General features: G+C 38.1%; 1 protein-coding gene across 2 annotated transcripts in view; it reads left to right on the plus strand.

Moving 5' to 3' along the window:
* Positions 1-18,027, plus strand: part of LOC139134975 (uncharacterized) — a 44,187-nt gene that overhangs the window by 4,335 nt on the left and 21,825 nt on the right. The window contains exons 2-3 of one of the 2 annotated variants that reach the window (XM_070702093.1): positions 2,674-2,920; positions 15,714-15,890. In XM_070702093.1, coding sequence (XP_070558194.1) covers positions 2,674-2,920; positions 15,714-15,890 — 424 coding nt within the window. Of the gene's footprint in view, positions 1-2,673; positions 2,921-8,537; positions 8,681-15,713; positions 15,891-18,027 lie in introns of those variants that run through there. The other variant, XM_070702094.1, reaches the window with a different exon arrangement.

Below are 18,027 nucleotides of genomic sequence, written 5' to 3' on the forward strand. Positions count from 1 at the left end.
ATCTCTGGAAGCTGATTTTGTGTGAAAAAGTTTTGTTTTATTTAATTTTTTGGGGTGGGGGGGGGGGATGGTTGGGAAGGGCAAATTGATACCAAAACTTGAAGGAATTATGTTGCTAGTGCATCTGCTTTTAAGATCCAACAACCCCTGATTGACTGGATAAATAACAGAACATGCAAAATTTTGTTTTTTCTTACACCAAATTACAATTAAATGCAGTAGTTGCCCTGTGTTCCATAAGTCCAGTCTAGTATATTTTTTACAGTAATAGTACTACCATAGTTGACGAAATAGATGTAAAAGTATAATGTAAAGTGTCTAAGATTTTCTGGAGGACTTAGTTTTGAAGAAGTACAAGAAAGTCTACAACCCGATGATATGTCTTAAATAAATTCAGTGAGAGAATTATACCGGCATGTACATGTACCAGTACACTATAGAAGATGACCCAAGATTGGCCCAGTATACAGTAGCAGACCAAAGTTGCACCCTTAATTTTCTTCCCTCATGTATTTCTCTGTTACTGTGTTTGATTTTAGCATTTTCTACTTTTTTGTCTCATGACATAAATTTCTCGTCAGGGATTTTAATTTATTCCTGTGTGCTTTTCACTGAATACAGCGTTGAAGTTTGTTACAGTGACAGTTCCACCATTGTCTGAGAGACTTACAATCCCCTGCTGAATACTGGTTAGCCATTTGTGCATTGACTGAAACAAAAATGTGACAGTGTCATAGGCGTCAGAGAAAATGTTTTTGAATCCTTCAATGCAGAAAACAAGACAATGATACAAAGTACTGTGGCACATATTAGTGATTACTCCTTAATCATGTTAATCCTTGATTAGGTTTGGCTCAGATGCGACAAAAAGCTGGCATGGACAGTATAAGCTTGTATAGTTCTGTGTACTGTTGGTGAGGTTGAATTTCTGTCTGTCTTCTACCATCTGCTTATAAAAGGAAAGTTCTACTTTGCATGCAAACAGACTGTGCTTAGCTGCAGTAATTGGACAAGATGAATCAGCTGATGAAATATTCTGTCGTGTTCCGGTCACAGTTCAAGAGTGTTAGAACACAATGCCATCACGCTTTTCTGCCCTTTCACTCGGCATGTTTTTGTGCTCTTTTCATGGCGTAATGAACTATGAAGCAATAGGATAGGATTGCTCAAGCTTGAGTGGCTTTCAAAACCATCAGTGTCCTTTTCAAAAGTAACCGTCTATAATTAGTCGATACATTGTGGAAACTTTTGTGCAAAGGGAAAGCATTGGGGTTTAAACCCCTGTTAATGCATACATAGCGTTGTAAACAACATTGTGTAGTGGTTTCCATGGTAACTTGAGAGGTAAAATGTAGATGGCAGACAACCAAGAATTACACTATTTACGTCAAGGTGTAGCTGACATATATATCTGTAGGCATACATGAGTAATTCTAAGTTTAGCCATGTATATGTTGCTATCTTGTTTATGAAAGAAATGAGGAGGATAGGGGGCTTTGGTAGGCATTAACTTGAAAAGTATTTATAAACGCAAGGGAATATGCTTACTAGTTGAGTCATTCCAAACAGTATCCTACTTTTCTGAAGGTATTACGGTTAATATGTCTGTTTCTGTTTTCAATCTTTCACGGTTCAATGACAAAAGAACATTCCTTGCTGCATTTTGCTAGGTTCTTGTCTTTAGCCCTAGTCAACTTTGATCAGTTTTCATTTTTAAGGCTTGACAGGGTCAGTAGCTGTATTTTTGATGACTTTTTTGCAATTTTGTGCTGTTCTTCTCCCAACAAACTAAACCTGGAATACGAATGGACTCATGGTACCGAACAACCCACGTGTGCAAACGTGCATAGAAATACGTGTAATTCTGTATGTCGTGCTCGTATGGATGGGTTGGTTTGTACCACCATCACGTGATCTCTTGGGCGTATTAAGTCTGTAGAACTCATTGCGTCCTTTTTATTCTGGAGTAGAACTATTGAACGCTTGTTCAGACACAAATTATAGCTTGTCAACACAGCATACATGTATGCACTGTTGTTGTTTACATTTGCATTCTAGTCTAGGCCAGAATTCACTCATCAAAACTAACAATTTCAGTCTACACATGTACAGGCTGAGTTGACAAGCTCAACACTGTGTATCTCGGCAAACTTTGAGGACTAGGGCAAGACAGTGTAGTTGACAAACACAACAAAATCTGTGAAAAAAATCATCAAAAATTTGCAGCTACGGACCCTTTAATACATGTATCTAGTTACATTGACTTACAAACTTTTTAACCATCATGGCAAACAAGTGTATAGGAGTGAGCCAAGTTGTCCTGTATTTTGAGGTCTTCATGACCAGTGTTTAATCGATTAGTCCTACATCCTGTGGTACAATCTTCATCATACAGGTCTGTGTAACTTCACTGGTGTATGCAACTGTGGAAAAACTTGGCAGCGCAAAAATTGCCAATCCTGGAACTAAAAACTCATGGATTTACTGATCCCTGAAGAGTCAACAAATACAAGCCTGCTATTCACCAGATTTATAAAAAACAAAATGGTTTCAAAGAAAAGGTGTTTTGAAAAGGTTGTAAACGCTGAAATAAATAACCAGGGGTTAAGTGGCACTTGAACTTTCAGAATATACACCAACAGCGTTCTTAAATCTATTTTTTTTCTGATTTAGCTGCATTTTCCATCAATGGATCAGATGCCTTCATCCTCAGTAAGGTCAAGAAACAGATAACAAATGTGAGGGACCAATTCAGACGTCTTAAGGAATTGGAGAGTCGTCTCTTCACCACAGCAATTGGACCAGAGAGTGATTCTGAGTGTTTCCTGCCACGGCAACTGGTGCCGTATGTGTGCAGTAAAGATATCAAGTGGAAATGCAATCTTGTGGAGAGCTTTTCACATTTTGACAGGGACACAAGGTAAGATGCTCACTGTGAATGGTCGCTATTCGCTGTTGTATCACAGCAGACTCTTGTGTAGACAAAACTGTGATAGTGTAATTTTGTGCCAACATTGGTATAATGTGAAATCTTTTCCCAGAAGGCAGTTCAAACTTTGATTTGAACTAAAATGATGATTTACAGTTGTGTTTTAAGCAAGGTTCTGTTATCTTTTGTACATGTAAACCAAAACATCTTTATTTTACTCACTTGAGATTCTGACGCATTACATGTGTCCTTAAACAGCAGTGCAGAAGTCAAACCTGAATGTACCATTCAAATTTTGATGTTACTGTAGACTAATTGTGAAGATTTCCACTTCACAAAGATGTGCATCCACATGCATGTATTCCTGTTTTAAAGTTTTCCACATAGGACAATACCAGTGCTTATTACACTTGGGATGTTTAGAGACTGTTGTAAGTGCATGCTGTGTCTGTTCTAAACAGCCAGAATATCATGTCAGGTTCCAAATCAGAATGGATTAGTTCTATTTTGTGGGATTTGTATATCTAATACTTCATGTGCATCTGATTATACACCAGAGCTCTACTCTGTGTTTACTCATGTAGACCTTGGATGTGCTGTACTCAGTCTAGTCTGCATTCCTCTTTGAATCAACCACACACACGCACACACGCAGACACCATTGTCACCATAAGTCAGTTGAATGGACACGTTTTTGACCAAACTGTCAATATATCACCTGATGGAGTAATTGACTCCAGTTCAGAGTAACAACGCTATTTCAAGTTTCCACAAACTTTACGTGTACCGTGTACTGCATCACTTCGCTCAGAGCAAAGATTAGCCAATGTTGACTCAACTCGTAAATAAAAAAACGACAAACCGTACGTACACCGCCCATAGCATGTGATAATATGGACTTGACTCGTAAATAACATTGTAGCAAATTGCATGCACCACAGTATATGTTTCAAGATCCATAGAGAGCCAGCGAAACATTTGTGGATTGTATAGCGATCATTTTACAAACGCTTGAAGAAAGTGAGTTACGGTCATACATGTACCATGATGTATCCAATTGAAGGTAAAATTGTGAAAGTTTCCATGTGAAATAAATTTATCCTGGTGATCCATTTTTTTATTATTATTATAAACTTTATTTCGGACTCATTGTCCATATAACAACAAAAGAAAATCTGGTGATAAATATACACAGCTTGGTTAAGTTATACAAAAAGAAGCTTTTACTGCTTCAGTTTATATACTCCAGTATCATCAAAAATTTGTGACAGTGCTTGATTTGTCTTTACAGAAGAATATATGGCACGTTCTGGAAATAACTATGGTGACTGAATGTACTGTATTTCAACTGAAGTGCACACGTACTCGTTTTGTATCTTGGTGGTTGGGCCGTCTGTGTTTATCTGCCGTGGGTGTGTAGCTATGTCAATAATATCAAACAATTGTATGTTGCTTGGCTCCTATATTGAAGGGCTACTTGTGACTAGACCCACTGTAATGCTATGTATAGCTGGACCAGCTGTATCGAAGGACTGAAAAGGGATGCTTGATCAATCGTCTGTGATTTACTGGTTGACAAATTCCATTTGTTGTCCTCAGTGGTTACTCAACCCGATTTTCATATCCGATAGAGAACTCGGATTTCTCTCGAATGATCGTAGACAGCGTGTTCTGTTGCAGATTAAAAGTAAATGATAAACGCATGGCTGTGTGTGCGACTTGAATTACAAGGAAATAAAGGTCTGTGTTCCTGTTCAAAGATCAGTGACATTAAGGCTCACAGATCATTTGAGAAGGCACTTTTATAATGGAATTGCACACAACACAGCTGACCCATCGGCACAGAAAGTTGATCTCAATTAACTTTATGCCAGGTTTGATTTCCTTCAGTGGATGCTTTAACTCAGTTGAGTTGAAGATCGTTTCGTATTTTGTATTGAATATGTCTGATCAGTGGCAGTATCAGTCAAATGGATGTTTTATGTAGAGTCAAAAAAACTTATATAATCCCCATGTTTGAACAATTACCAGTCTGTACTTCTTTTGACACATTGCAAGTATTCCCAGAGGCTGTTGCAAGATAAAAATTATATTGGTGTATATACTTAGCATAGAAAGCAAACTTGAATATCGTGCACACAGTTGATAAACTCATCCTGCCATAGGGTAGCCTGCCGTCAAAGTCTGGCTTGTTAGATGGTGAACATGTTCAGTTTTAATTTGATGGGTTTTTTTTTGAGTTTTGCATTAACAAGGACAAGTACTGATGATCATTTCTGTACATGAGTCACATGTTTGGTTTCTGACCATCACATTTACCGGTACTCCCAAACCACAGACAGAAAGGGATAGACATATCATGCAGTCTGAGTCATTTCTGAACAATCAGTATGGCATTTGTTGGATGTATACTCCACAGCATAGGCAGTCTGTTTTCTACTCATTGTTTTATGATTGTAGAAACATGTTGACTTTAATACATATCATCATTGCAAGTATTTCTGTAATTTCATATTTATTTCATATTAGACTGTGATCACAAGAACATTGAGCTGACTTTTACTGAATTGTTCACATTACTTAACTCTGATCTTGTAAGTGGGATCAAGTTCAGTGGTTTCTTGTTCTTCATACACACAATATCCAAGGACAGTCTGGTCAAGTGCCTATTGAATACATGTAATCATGTAGGCCTGTTGGTACGCTTGGTAGTCTTAATCAACCCATTCATCACTATGGTATGGTCCAAACCCATTGTTTTCATGGGTGGGTGTGGACCCGCTCACTTGGAAATAGGTGTTCACAACATTGGGTAGTGATGAGGGTATGACAGAAAGTTTTGAGTAAGAATCTTCTAAAGTACATGCACAATTTAGAAAGAAAAGGAATTATTTTTGCCATAGTGACTACATGTATTTTAATTTTCTTTGGTAATCTACTCTTGATTGAACTGCTCATCAGGTATGATTTGCTGAGTAAGCTGCATTTTCACTTCTTGAAAGGTGACTAGTTATTGCACATATTAAAGTTGATTTGATCTGGAAAAAATTAGTTTGCAAAATTTGAGTAAGTCAACAATAGCGTCACTGCACATACGCAGACCAAGTGGTGAACATGACAAAATCAGACTTGAATTTAGTGGTATTAAGCAAATGTGCACATCCGCTATTTTCAATGCATCTTTTTTGAACAACAGACATTTCCTTCCCTGTGTTCGCATTGAATGTGTAGATGCATTGAATTGAGTCTCTAGCTACACTGTTACCAGAGACCGGAATTAAACACATTGAATTCAAAGTACCTTGATTTCTTCAATGATGTGATTTTACATGAGAAACGTTAGAGTCTCTAGTCACATCAAACAGGACAGGCCATCGGGATTGTTCATGTTTTCCCCCTCTGGGTAATTCACTAGTTACAATGGCGGAATTCATGCACAAAGCGCACATGATCACATCTAATACAGAACAGTTTCACACCTGCAGACACATATTTTGAGAAATACATGTAAAGTTAACTTGTTCTGTAGGAATGGATAACCCGGCATCACATTCAGAGTAAAGATTTGATGAATCTCTGTTATCTGCTGTTTGTCAATGGACTGTTCCAGAACCAGATATCTATTTCTGTCAAATACGGATGAGACAGCAATTACTACAAGCCAATAGAAAGCACAGATAGCCTTGCTTCTGAGTAACACAATGTACATGTAGGAAGGTCATACAGTCTTCAGCACAACCCTAGTACCCTTCAAACTTTCACCTGCATCACATCCATGCTATTTTGAACATTTTTAGATTCTAAAAAACTTCTAAGTGTGTTGGTGATGTCGTTTGGAATGCCATGAGACCTACTCCCACAGAAAATGTGGGTGTACCATAAATATAACTGCCCTCCATTGCCCTTCCATTACGATCTCTACCCTGCCTTGGATCTACTGCAGGCTGTACATGATACAAACCATGCAGGTAGTCACTTCCCAACTCTGTCGGCCATTACCCTTTTGTTGTCCCCAGCCAGCCAAGGTAGTCGTCGCCGCCCCTCATTATCGGTTTTTCACAAAAAATAAACAAATATTCTTTTGCTGATTCAGGAATGCCATTGAAAAGCTATGTCTGCCTGGATAAAAAGGTGCCCTGGACCTGATGAAAGAATTTAGCATCGGCTGTTTTTACACTTGTGTGCTTGATACCCACCCATGATGGCATGAATTATAGAAAATGCTTGTTGTTTTTACTTTACTTGTAATTTTGAGGTGTATGATTTACAGTCCTAAGATCCACCAGAATTGTTTCATTAATTTAATGGCTAGAAATGGGAAGTTAATAAAAGCATATCTGAAATATCCCTCCTTGTGAAACAAGAAGGTTTATTGTATAACTGCAACTCTATATCTATACATATAGCTATTTGCCTAGCTCTACTGAGTTGCATGTATCTTGGATATCTTTTCAGGAAACTTTTAAGACAATGTAGTTCATTGTGGGTTTTTTGCTCTCTTTCATCTTTGGCTGTAACACAAATCAGTATCTGCTGTAAACTTATTCTTGTTGCTAAATACTTTGTACTGCACCAGAGAATTATTTCTCTAGCCAGAGATTTTGATCAACGCCCTTGATACAGACGGCTGAACAGTGGTGGAAATCACTGGATAGAGAAATAATTCTCCAGTGCAGTGCAAAGTATTTGGCAACAAGAATGTACATGTAGTATGTCTGTACAGACATGGAGGCTACCTCCATGGTACAGATGAGTCTACATTCATTGCGCCATTGTTCGTTTTTGGCTTATAAGATATGTCTGGGCATTCCTGATGAGATTATTAACCCTTTTCCTGCAAAGTTCATATTTCAACTTCTACTTTGTTCACATTTGCAATCCAACTGAAATTTGAACTGAATTCAATAGATTTGGTCCGCGTCCGCACTTATCCACACTTACAGGTACCAGCACCAGGGCCGACGTAAATTTACCGTCCTTTGTGACCTCTGACCTGTCAAAGTTCAAAATGGTGCATTTGAATAATGACACGCTGTTTCTACTCTTCATGATTTTCCTGTGTGTTTTACGCACAAGAAGGGCAAATATGACCACCACTCGCCCTTTTAACCATCTGAGAGATCTTCACTATTTATTGGACGAGTGTAAGGTATAAGTGCGACAGCAGTGGAGAAGTAACCAGAGCTCGGCATTTTTGACATCGTTGTAACCATAGACTCTTGAGAAAAACGGGACAGGCAACTCCGATAGAGAACAAAGGGTCTATGGGATTAGCAGCGTCTGATCTATCTTGGAATAATTAAGAGGTGTTAATGGGTCGGGGAAGGAATGAAGCTGGGCCCGATCGATTGCACAACGTCCGGTTCATAGACAAGTGCATGCGGGTATACGGTAATAATGTTTTCGGATTACAAGTTATTCCGGATTACCCGCAAGTCCATTTTTAGAAATAAAAGCGTTACAACTATTTTGAGAAGAATTCGTCAAAATTGTTTTAAAGTACTTTTTACATATTGGTAGCGAGATTCGATGCAACTAGAAGTCTGCAGGGAGTCAGTATGTTGCTGTAAAGTGACAAAGTTTCGAATAGAAATCCGAAACACATACCGCTGCAGTTCCAGACTTAACAGCAGTTGACATCACAGAGTTGTTTACATTCCGCAATCGTCCGTGTATCTCCGAATTTTCCCTCGTTTTTGCAGTTTTTTAACCGTCGGAATATTTTCTGTGCGAGGAGTGCTCCATGATTCGGTAAAGTATGTATGTTATCTACTGAAATGTTGTTGTTTGAAAACTGTGAACGGCCAAATTTAGGAGGACAGCGTTCAGCTTTGTGTAAATGCATGTCTACCTTACCGCTTCTGACTCCACCAACGGATGGATATTCCCGATTTATCGCGAAGTTTCTCCTGACAGCGAAAGTCAGTGTTACAAATGTATTTTCTAGTACTTTGCGGATGTAAACATGTGTAGCTTATCTGAACTTTGGTGTTTCTTTAGGCTAAAACAGTACCAAAATGTTAGAGGTCGTTTTTGAGCTCCGATGGAGTAGTCATTTTTTGTGTTCCCTGATTTTTGTCAAATGTTGCGTGACAGATGAAATAAAGGTCAGATTTTCGTTTTGCAGGACTGGGGAAGTGTAAACCTGTCTAACTTGTAAATGTTTGTTGTTATCGGAGATTTTTATGGTAGGGAATGTAAACTTATATTGTCGATATCTAGCAAGAGTTTTCTGTAGCGTCTATGGCTAAATGTACACTGTTTTTATCGTCTGGTTTTTCCCGTTGGCTTCGGCTTGAATCCAAAATGTGATCTTCATCGTTACCAGAACATTCACCATGACTAGTATCAAAAAACCCTCAAAATTCTCTGTGTCATTACTCGGAACGTGCCATGCAAGAGCAAAGTGTACATATTCAGAACGTCAGTTTGATCGTTAATGAGATTCAGTGTTAAGGACGAAGTATTGTTATCGGGGACCGCTTGGCAAATAAACTTTAATGTATTCAAAGATAGATCGCACAAAGAAACCTCAGCAGTTGCCTGTCCCGTTTTTCTCGAGAGTCTATGTTGTAACCAATGCGTCTCTCACGTGCACTGTGAATCGAATGACATAGTCTCTCGCTTGTGGAGCAAAAGTTGTTGGGAAGATATAGTTCTGTGTGTACATGGGATGATAAAGACTAGATTGTAAACTTTCGATAAGTGTAAACTTTAGTTTCAGACACTGTTTGTTTTGTGTGAATAGGGTGACTGTTCAACTTCAATCCATGGCGGAGGCCTGGTTAACTGGGACCAGGGCTGACACAATGTGTCTACACACATGAATTTGCGTCAGCCTACATGTAAATTTTGTGTCGGCCCTAAACCCCCCTTCTTACTGGGACCAAACTGCGTTGGCTCAAGACCAACGCAGCATGCATGTCCACATTGGTTATTTTACATTAGCCCGGGCCCAGCACCGGTGTAGACCGACGCAAACTGGTCAATCTGAACGACACAATCAGGTCAAGTTGGTTAAAACTAGTTGTGCAAAACATGTCCCATATGGAGCATTACTGAAGACAGAAATACTATAAACATGATTTTACAGACTAAAGCTGCTTAACATACCAAGCCAAGTGGATGAACATACATATGGGCAAAGTGTTGAGGGACTGTGGTTTTGGTTCAATACTGCTTTTTACTGACTTGGCAGATGGGGGAAGTGATACTACCGGTATCTAGCAGGGAAAGGGTTAAAACAAAAGGCAAATTGTTTCAATTAATTTAAAATGCAATAGAAAACAATAGTTTGCAAGGTGTGAGTACAATAGGTACACACATAGAACAATATGAACATCAAATCAAATAAGTGCAAATACTGCCTTTGAATATAGACAGCTATTGTCTTATGGTGTGAACCATTTGGATTTAGGCTTAACTGTAGAAGTTTCATGAGTGAGCAAACATAGTAGTGGGGGTAACTGCAAGGATTCAATTTGTGGTTTCTTATCTCTCTGCCTTATCTGTTGTCCATGTTATCTATGTTTATGGACATTTCACTGTATCTAAGCAATTACAACCAGTTGTTTTCTTCAGATACTCTCATTAAGAGCAGATCACCGGCCACAGGGGAAAATTAACCAACCGTTCCCTGTGAAGGACTGTGTAAATCCAGCTGATCTCATCTTTGTTTTGTCTTTTGGTTTAGGATTTTGTGCTGATGTGTTTTACTGTAAGTAGATAAACATTTCAAGCTGTTAGCTCCCTGTTTTTGAGAATAATTAGAAAACCTCGGCAGTGTTTTGCACGATCAATTTAGTCATGTCTGCAGATAATAGACCATGTATGTACATGTATTGCTGTGAGTGCTTTGTACATGTAGAGGAAGGACAGCAATTATCCATTGGAATTCTGATTTGTCAGATGTTTCACAGAGCAGTGGTCTTTAGAAATGACCCTCTGTTACACTTCCATGGAGTGCGCAGTGGCAAAATTCTTATCCCACTCCACAGTGATTACAATCGGCTTTATATTAATTACGGCGTCAAGTTTGAATGCACAGGAGATAGATTTTTAACATTCAACGTGATTGAATGTGAAAGCCAGATAATACTTATCAGACCTACTGGTGATAACCATAGACAGTAGAGTTCCCCCTCTATACTGTCTATGTGATAACAGACTGATTAGGAACAATTAATGTTGTGTCTTTTTAGCAGTAGGATATTAGCTGCTTCATTATGAGTTCAGGTAAAAAGCATTGGCAGCTTCAGGAATGTATGAAATTTCAGTGTCTTTGTGATGCTGAGCATAGGCCTAGGGTCTGTGCTGTGAATTTGTTTTCGTATGGAGTCAGTGATTGTGGTGAAGTGTGTGCACATTGTTGTATGGAGTGCCAATATACAAGTACGGGCATTGGGGTTTTGTACTTAAGTTCACATGTACTAAACACAGTGTTTTGTCTGCATCAAAGAGTTCACACCAACATCTACAGATCCGGATGAAAGCTTTAACACAAAAATTGAAGTAAAAAAAAACGAAGTGAAAAATCTGGCCATTTTTATCCTGTATTGGTTTGTAAATTGTGAAATATACTCATTGTTGAAGTGTCAAATTTGAATCTGAATTTTCGAAGAGTTTTTTCACTTTTTGTTTTGTATGTCCATTTCAAGGTCTCCTACTCCAGAACGCATGTTGAAAAATCCACTATTAGCTTGTCAACTCAGCTTCTATACATGTCGAATGCACTGTTGTTGCTTTACATTTGAATTCTCGTCTGTAGGAGAATTCACTAGTCAATAATAGCAATGCAGTCTACACTTTAGGCTTAATTGACAAGCTGAATACTGTGTTTCTCAACACGCTTTGGTGAGTAGGGCAAAAAATGCTGTCATTAAAATAAAAAACTTGAGGAAAAAATCAAAAGTTACAACCACTGGAACTTTAATAAGGCAGAAGTCATAAATGTTGTAATTTGTCTTTGCCCTGAATAATTGACTTGATCGAACTGTCCACTGTCAATGACGATATTTATATCCAGAGTGGGAAAGAAAAGTTACTAGAAAGACAGAAGCAACTTTGAGTGTTAATCAACACTTACAGGACTGTATCTGTAGATTACATATTGACATATAATGATATTTGTAAACACTTGAAACATACATGAGGACACGAGCACTGTACCAGTAGCTCTATAGCATCCTCACTGCTACTAACATGGCTTTAAAATCAATATTCCAAAGGGAAAAAAGACAGGAAGCACATACACTGGTGATTTGCCCATTATTTACAGCCCTTGGGCCAAACCCCTTGACATGTCAGGGCTAGGGAACGTGACAAATATAGATTTCTAGCTGAAGCTGAAGACCGCTTGCTCACCAAGTATACAGTGTTTGCGATGATACTCCGTGTTCTGGGAAGATTACAGTGTGTTACACAACATATGTTACACTATCAGGAATAAATAAAAGATAAAGCTATTGATGAGCCCAGGCACATAGTTTGACATCCAATGGGAGTCAAGAACACAAAAGGCAATTAAAAATCAGGGAAAGGCCATGCATCTGTTATGCTTACAGCATAATGAAGGGTGTTTAAGTCAGTACAAGGGGTGAGAAAAACAACTTTTTCAAAGTCTATGACCATACATCCATGTTGTTTTTCTCACCCGGTAGATTTTCCATTTTACTTATACACAGTCTGCAAGACCAGTGTGCACCTGTGCAACTGTGTTGTATAAATATAGGACCATCAAAATATTCTTCAGGGACCTTACAGACCGACCCCATCTTTATAGAGAAATGCTTCTACAGACAAGATTTCATGATATGCAATCAGAAAACTTGTCCAACAGCTCCAAACTAGCAAACATGTCCCACATGGATGCACTTATATACTGTGCTGTCTGGTATAATTGGGTTTTTTTCCATGCACAGTTTGTGAACAGTCCACTTGCCAATGTGTACCTTCTATGAGCATCGTGGCTGGCAAAGTGTGTCTGAGTAGAACAGCAAATGACATTTATGGTAAAACACATACAGAACATGTGCTTTTAGAATAAGACCAAGAAATGAAGACACTGCAAAAATAAACACAATCAGCAGCCTGCTTGGTTTGTGCTGTAATTTGTCATCATAATGGCAATGCACTTGGTTACAATGCAAGGTGGTCAGTGGCACAGTAAGTGAGGTTACCCACAATTCCCCTTTATTTGTGCACTCGGACATTGTTTGCTCTAGGCTATTTCAATTTGATCAATTTCCAAACAATATGAAACTTAGAATTTAATTACAAGATTATTTGATAAAAATATGTTCTAAAATTATTGATTATGTTTAAAGTTCAAGAGTAAATTGAATAAGAAGGCAATAAGTTACAAAATTGCCATATCCTCCTCGGAAAAGAGGTTGATCTTCACATTCACAGCAGGAACAAAAAATTATGATCATCAAAAAAATGTCAGAATTTTGAAATATTGACCGAGCTGTTCTGTGTACTGAAGAAATTTGCTTCAGTTCAATGAGTGATCTCTGTGTGTACAGATCATGGAGAATTGTGGGTAAGGTCACACTGTGAGTTGTTGCTGTCACTGTTGCCACTAAATCCACAATTCTGTGTTTGCATGCCTTTCAGTCTAATTGTGGTGCATTAGGCAAAGATGGCTGACAAAGCTGTCGTAAGCTTGATTTCTAAATTAATTTAAAATATGACATAATATGAAACTCAAAATTATTCACCTAAATAGTTTTCCCATCACTGCAGAGCTTAAAGTTGTTGCTAAAAACCTTATCAACAAAACTGCCCATGCAAGTCAGGAATGTAGATACATAAAGTTCTTACAATACCATGGACAGTGCCATACATAGACCTGACTTGATCAAGGCATTTTGAATGGTAATCACAGTTTAGCCCATAAATTTCAAATGATCTGTGTGATGTCCCCATTCCAACGAAAGCCTTTCTAAGTTTTGTCGATAAATCACCATAAGCATTGCAGCTAAAGATGAAAGGAGGCACCAGACAGTGACGGCATTTTGATGGTATTGTAGCAGTCACTGTGAAAAACCATAGACCTTTTTTAGGGTCTATGGAAAAACAAGTGAGTTAGTAAAAGACTGTCTGTGAATTGTCTATGTTTGTATATGCTGATGAATGACAGAAGGTGTTTTCAGAATGTCTTTGCCACCATCATGGTTAAAGGAACTGTTCACATCCCTGGGATCGCCTTTGTTCTAGTCTGTAAGAGGATTGTGGAGGTGTGATGGCCTTTTGTTTTCTATTGAAATTGTAATCTGGTGGGTAAATTTTCTGATGAGACAATTTGGTGCCAACACAGGCCTTAAATCGGGGCAGACTCTTGTCTGATGTATTTACAATCACTTGCTAAAACCAAATTTGTAGGATTCCAGTTTGCTTTGGTTTAACATATCATGCTGGCGCAGTGTATCCAACATTTACCAATTGCATGGCTTTGTTAGCTGTACATCCACTTGTTGAAGGAATGCAGTTGAGGTTTTCCCTTTTAATTTATTCAATGTTTTTATACCATGTTAAATCATGTGATATGGACTGTGAACAAAGGTCTAATGGGAACAAGGTGTTCATCTTGTATAGGAAGTGTTCTCTTGAGTATGATCAGCGGTACAATTTATTATAGATCTTTCATGTTAAGTACTAGTACACCTATGAGATACAGCAAGTTTGCAACATATATGCTCCTAGTACTTGATATATTAGACAGCTGTATCCAGGAGGGCAGTAACAGTAGAGCGATTACAAAAGTGATGAAGATTACAAACTATCTTAGCACCTGTTGTACAGTAGATGAGGTTTTGATAGTGGCAAATGTTAATCTGTGAGATTGAACCAGCCCAGCCCACATTTTTTGTTGTATTGTCAATGTAGTCCATATGTTTTATCTCTCAATATAATTTTCTGCCAATATAATACAAGTTGTTATATCCTACAGTGTGATACTCAACTTGAAAGAGAAATTTTTAAACTTTCAAACATTGGGGCCTCTGGTTTGAATCAGCAAACATTGTATGGCCCTGCATTTTGATTGAGTATACTGGATAACAAGCTGCTTTATTGGAGTGGTGATTGTAAAATAGTCATGTTGAGTACATTTATTTGGTCAGTTGATCATTTTTAACATATCACTTTGTGTAGGCATGGCGGTGGGCTCTTCCCTAATTGGAAATTTAAGACCAATTTCATGACCAGTTGAAACTCTACCACAATAGTTCAACTCAAGGTCACATGTGAAGGTCGAAGTCCTGCAGGATAAAATTTCCTCTGTTTGAAGTCTTTACCATACAGTTATTAATCCTCTTTCTCCCAAGTGATATTTATAGCAATGGTTTGTCTTTGGAGCCTGGTAGAATGAGGATTAACTGAAAAGTTAATATTAGCATCTGTAGTCTTGGTATACATAGCTTACCTAAATCTAAAAACTGTGAACCGGTATACATTGTTTATACATATACAAATATTGGTTTCTAACTCTCCTATCAGAGTCACTTCTACCAGGCTTGTCACATTTCAGTACATGTATGTGCTTGTTTTCTGTGGGAAGTAACATTTGTGTGTCTTGACAGGAATCACTGAAAATGTTAGGAGATAACAATTTATTAGGTGATTTTCAATAGTTGATTGCAATTCACAAGGTTCAGTGTTTCCTGTAAACATAATAACATGACTTTCTAGCGAAATAATTAGATGTACAAATTTCATGTAACGTATTGGTATTTGATGTTTTGAATTAATCTAATTTGTCTTTATTTTGTGTTTTACGCAGTACAATATACATCTCATGTCCAGGGCTGGTGAAAGTGAATTTTGTAGAGAGGACAGAGTGGGAGTTACCCAGAGAAAATGGACGATACAGTGAACTGCCACAGTGGAGATACCTTGAAGGACCAGTGTCAGTTCCAATGAAGTCTACGTATGCTGATGTTGTGTGCAAAGACAAAAAGTGAGTTTGTATTGATGGTGATAAAGAGTCAAAATTCTGTATCATCAAAAAGTTTGCTTTCCTTAAGTTGTTTATGACATGAATCGATGATACAGCAGTCTATCAAATTCATGGCGAGATATCTTCTGGATTGTAAACTTGTAAAGGAAGGGAAAACAAAAAGAAAACAAACTGGTCATAATTCCACAAATAATACACAGGAAAATATTGTACTTATATAATAAATTCATCACACAATTGTCGTTATGGCCGACAGATACAGACATACAGATTAGGTCTTCTAATACTGATGTCAGGCACAATTAAAATTCTACTGGAAAGGGTAGTTTTCTGTTTTTATTATAATGAGCTTAATAAGCGTGGTATATTGTCATTTCTGAAAAGAGAATTCTTATTCCAGCTGCAGGCTTTGTCACATTTTCATAGATCTATTACATTGAAATATTCCCAGCCTGACTGCGAGTATCATGTACCAAAGTGTTGGATGCCACATTGAGACAATCATATGCAATCTCTGATGTCTTTTCTTTTCAATCCCACCAAATCTGGGTAATATCAGCTCTAGCAGCCTACATATACTTCCAAAGCAAATCTCCGTCTGAAGTCTGCTGTCCTGGGAATTAAACCACAATGCATCTGTGAGAGAGCATGCATGGCTAACTTCCAATACAGCCCGTACATACAGTCATACGATCCATGCAATTTGTTAGTCCTTGCACAATACAAAGACAAGTCAAGTGATGTCTATTGAATAAAGTTTTAGAAATTTAAATTAGGTGTTTAGGCTTTTCTGAACTTTTTGTGGGAAAAAAGTTCCAATAGGCAATTTCTGTCAAAAGTTATACAAACATTCTCCTGTAATAGTATAGGAGAGCTTTATCCACAAAAAATTCCAGCGATCAGCCTAGATACGGTTTATATAGAAGTAGTAGTAGAAAGAATTCTTTCCTAAGGTATGTATGGCGTACTGTTTCAAGGTCCAATATTCCCATTGAGGCAACTGGATGCATATACAGTATTTCCGCTGCAGTCATGGACTTCGACTCTGCTAATTGTATTCTCAATATGACATCATACGGAATGAATTCCAAGGCATCTGATTGCTCACTGGGAAGATGAAATCCTGGGGCTCCCTCTGTGTATATTTATTCCCATGAAAGGAGTGGTCCTGAAATGACAGTGTAATTCCGGGAGCTCCATATCAATGTTTGGAATGTATTTTCCGCCTGACCTCTCCTCACAGCATGCCATGGCACTGTGGCAGGCTTCCAGATTGCCCTCCAGGGAGAAAGGACAGAAAAACAGTGTAGGGTGGAATAACTGTGTCGGTATGCCAATGGAAGCAATAATACACACTTTGGACTGCCTCATTAATAACAACCCCTGTTGAGGAGTGCATGGACAGTTCAAGGCATGTAGAAAGTACAGCATTGAGTCTGGGTATGGCTATATACCAAGGAAGCTATCATGCTCTTTGGTAGGGGAGCATTTGATGCCTGAAATATTTGTGGTTTCTTTAGGAAGTAGGAAAAATAGCATATGGGCATTGATAGCATAAAGTTGGCCTCCCTACTCTATTTTTAGATTTTGTTTTGTTTTCATGGTTCATTGAGAACACCATGATAACACAGTTAGCATCTGAACTGCAAGCAAGGTTACACCATTTTTGTGTGGTTTCTGTCATCCCTGAAGGCCTTGCTCAAGTGCTGAACAAACAGAACTCTGTTCCATCATAGCTAGGTTTCCCCTCACCACCGGCGCTGTGATTAACTTTAAAGCCTGATGTGTCAAATCCCTTGGCCTATGAACCATCCACCAATACATTATACACACTGCTCCTAACCAAGTCTTAAAGGGCACAATAATAGCCAGTACAATCATTCGAACCTTTGAGATCGAGAATTGAATGAAACAAGAAGGTGTGCCTTTTGAATATTCTAGAGACATCGAACAGTACACTGTACTTGTTGTAAGGTTATAGAACATTGTTTGATGCATCCACAGTATTAAGGCAATGATTTCTGAGAGGTTTATTTATTGCCGGATGTAAACAAATGTTTTTAACGGAAAATCTCTGATCTCATATGGAATGAGTTCATTTTCAATGACCTGATTAACTTACAATGTGTGATTAGAT

The sequence above is a fragment of the Ptychodera flava genome, chromosome 6, assembly GCF_041260155.1.
Source record: "Ptychodera flava strain L36383 chromosome 6, AS_Pfla_20210202, whole genome shotgun sequence".
Classification (NCBI taxonomy): domain Eukaryota; kingdom Metazoa; phylum Hemichordata; class Enteropneusta; family Ptychoderidae; genus Ptychodera; species Ptychodera flava.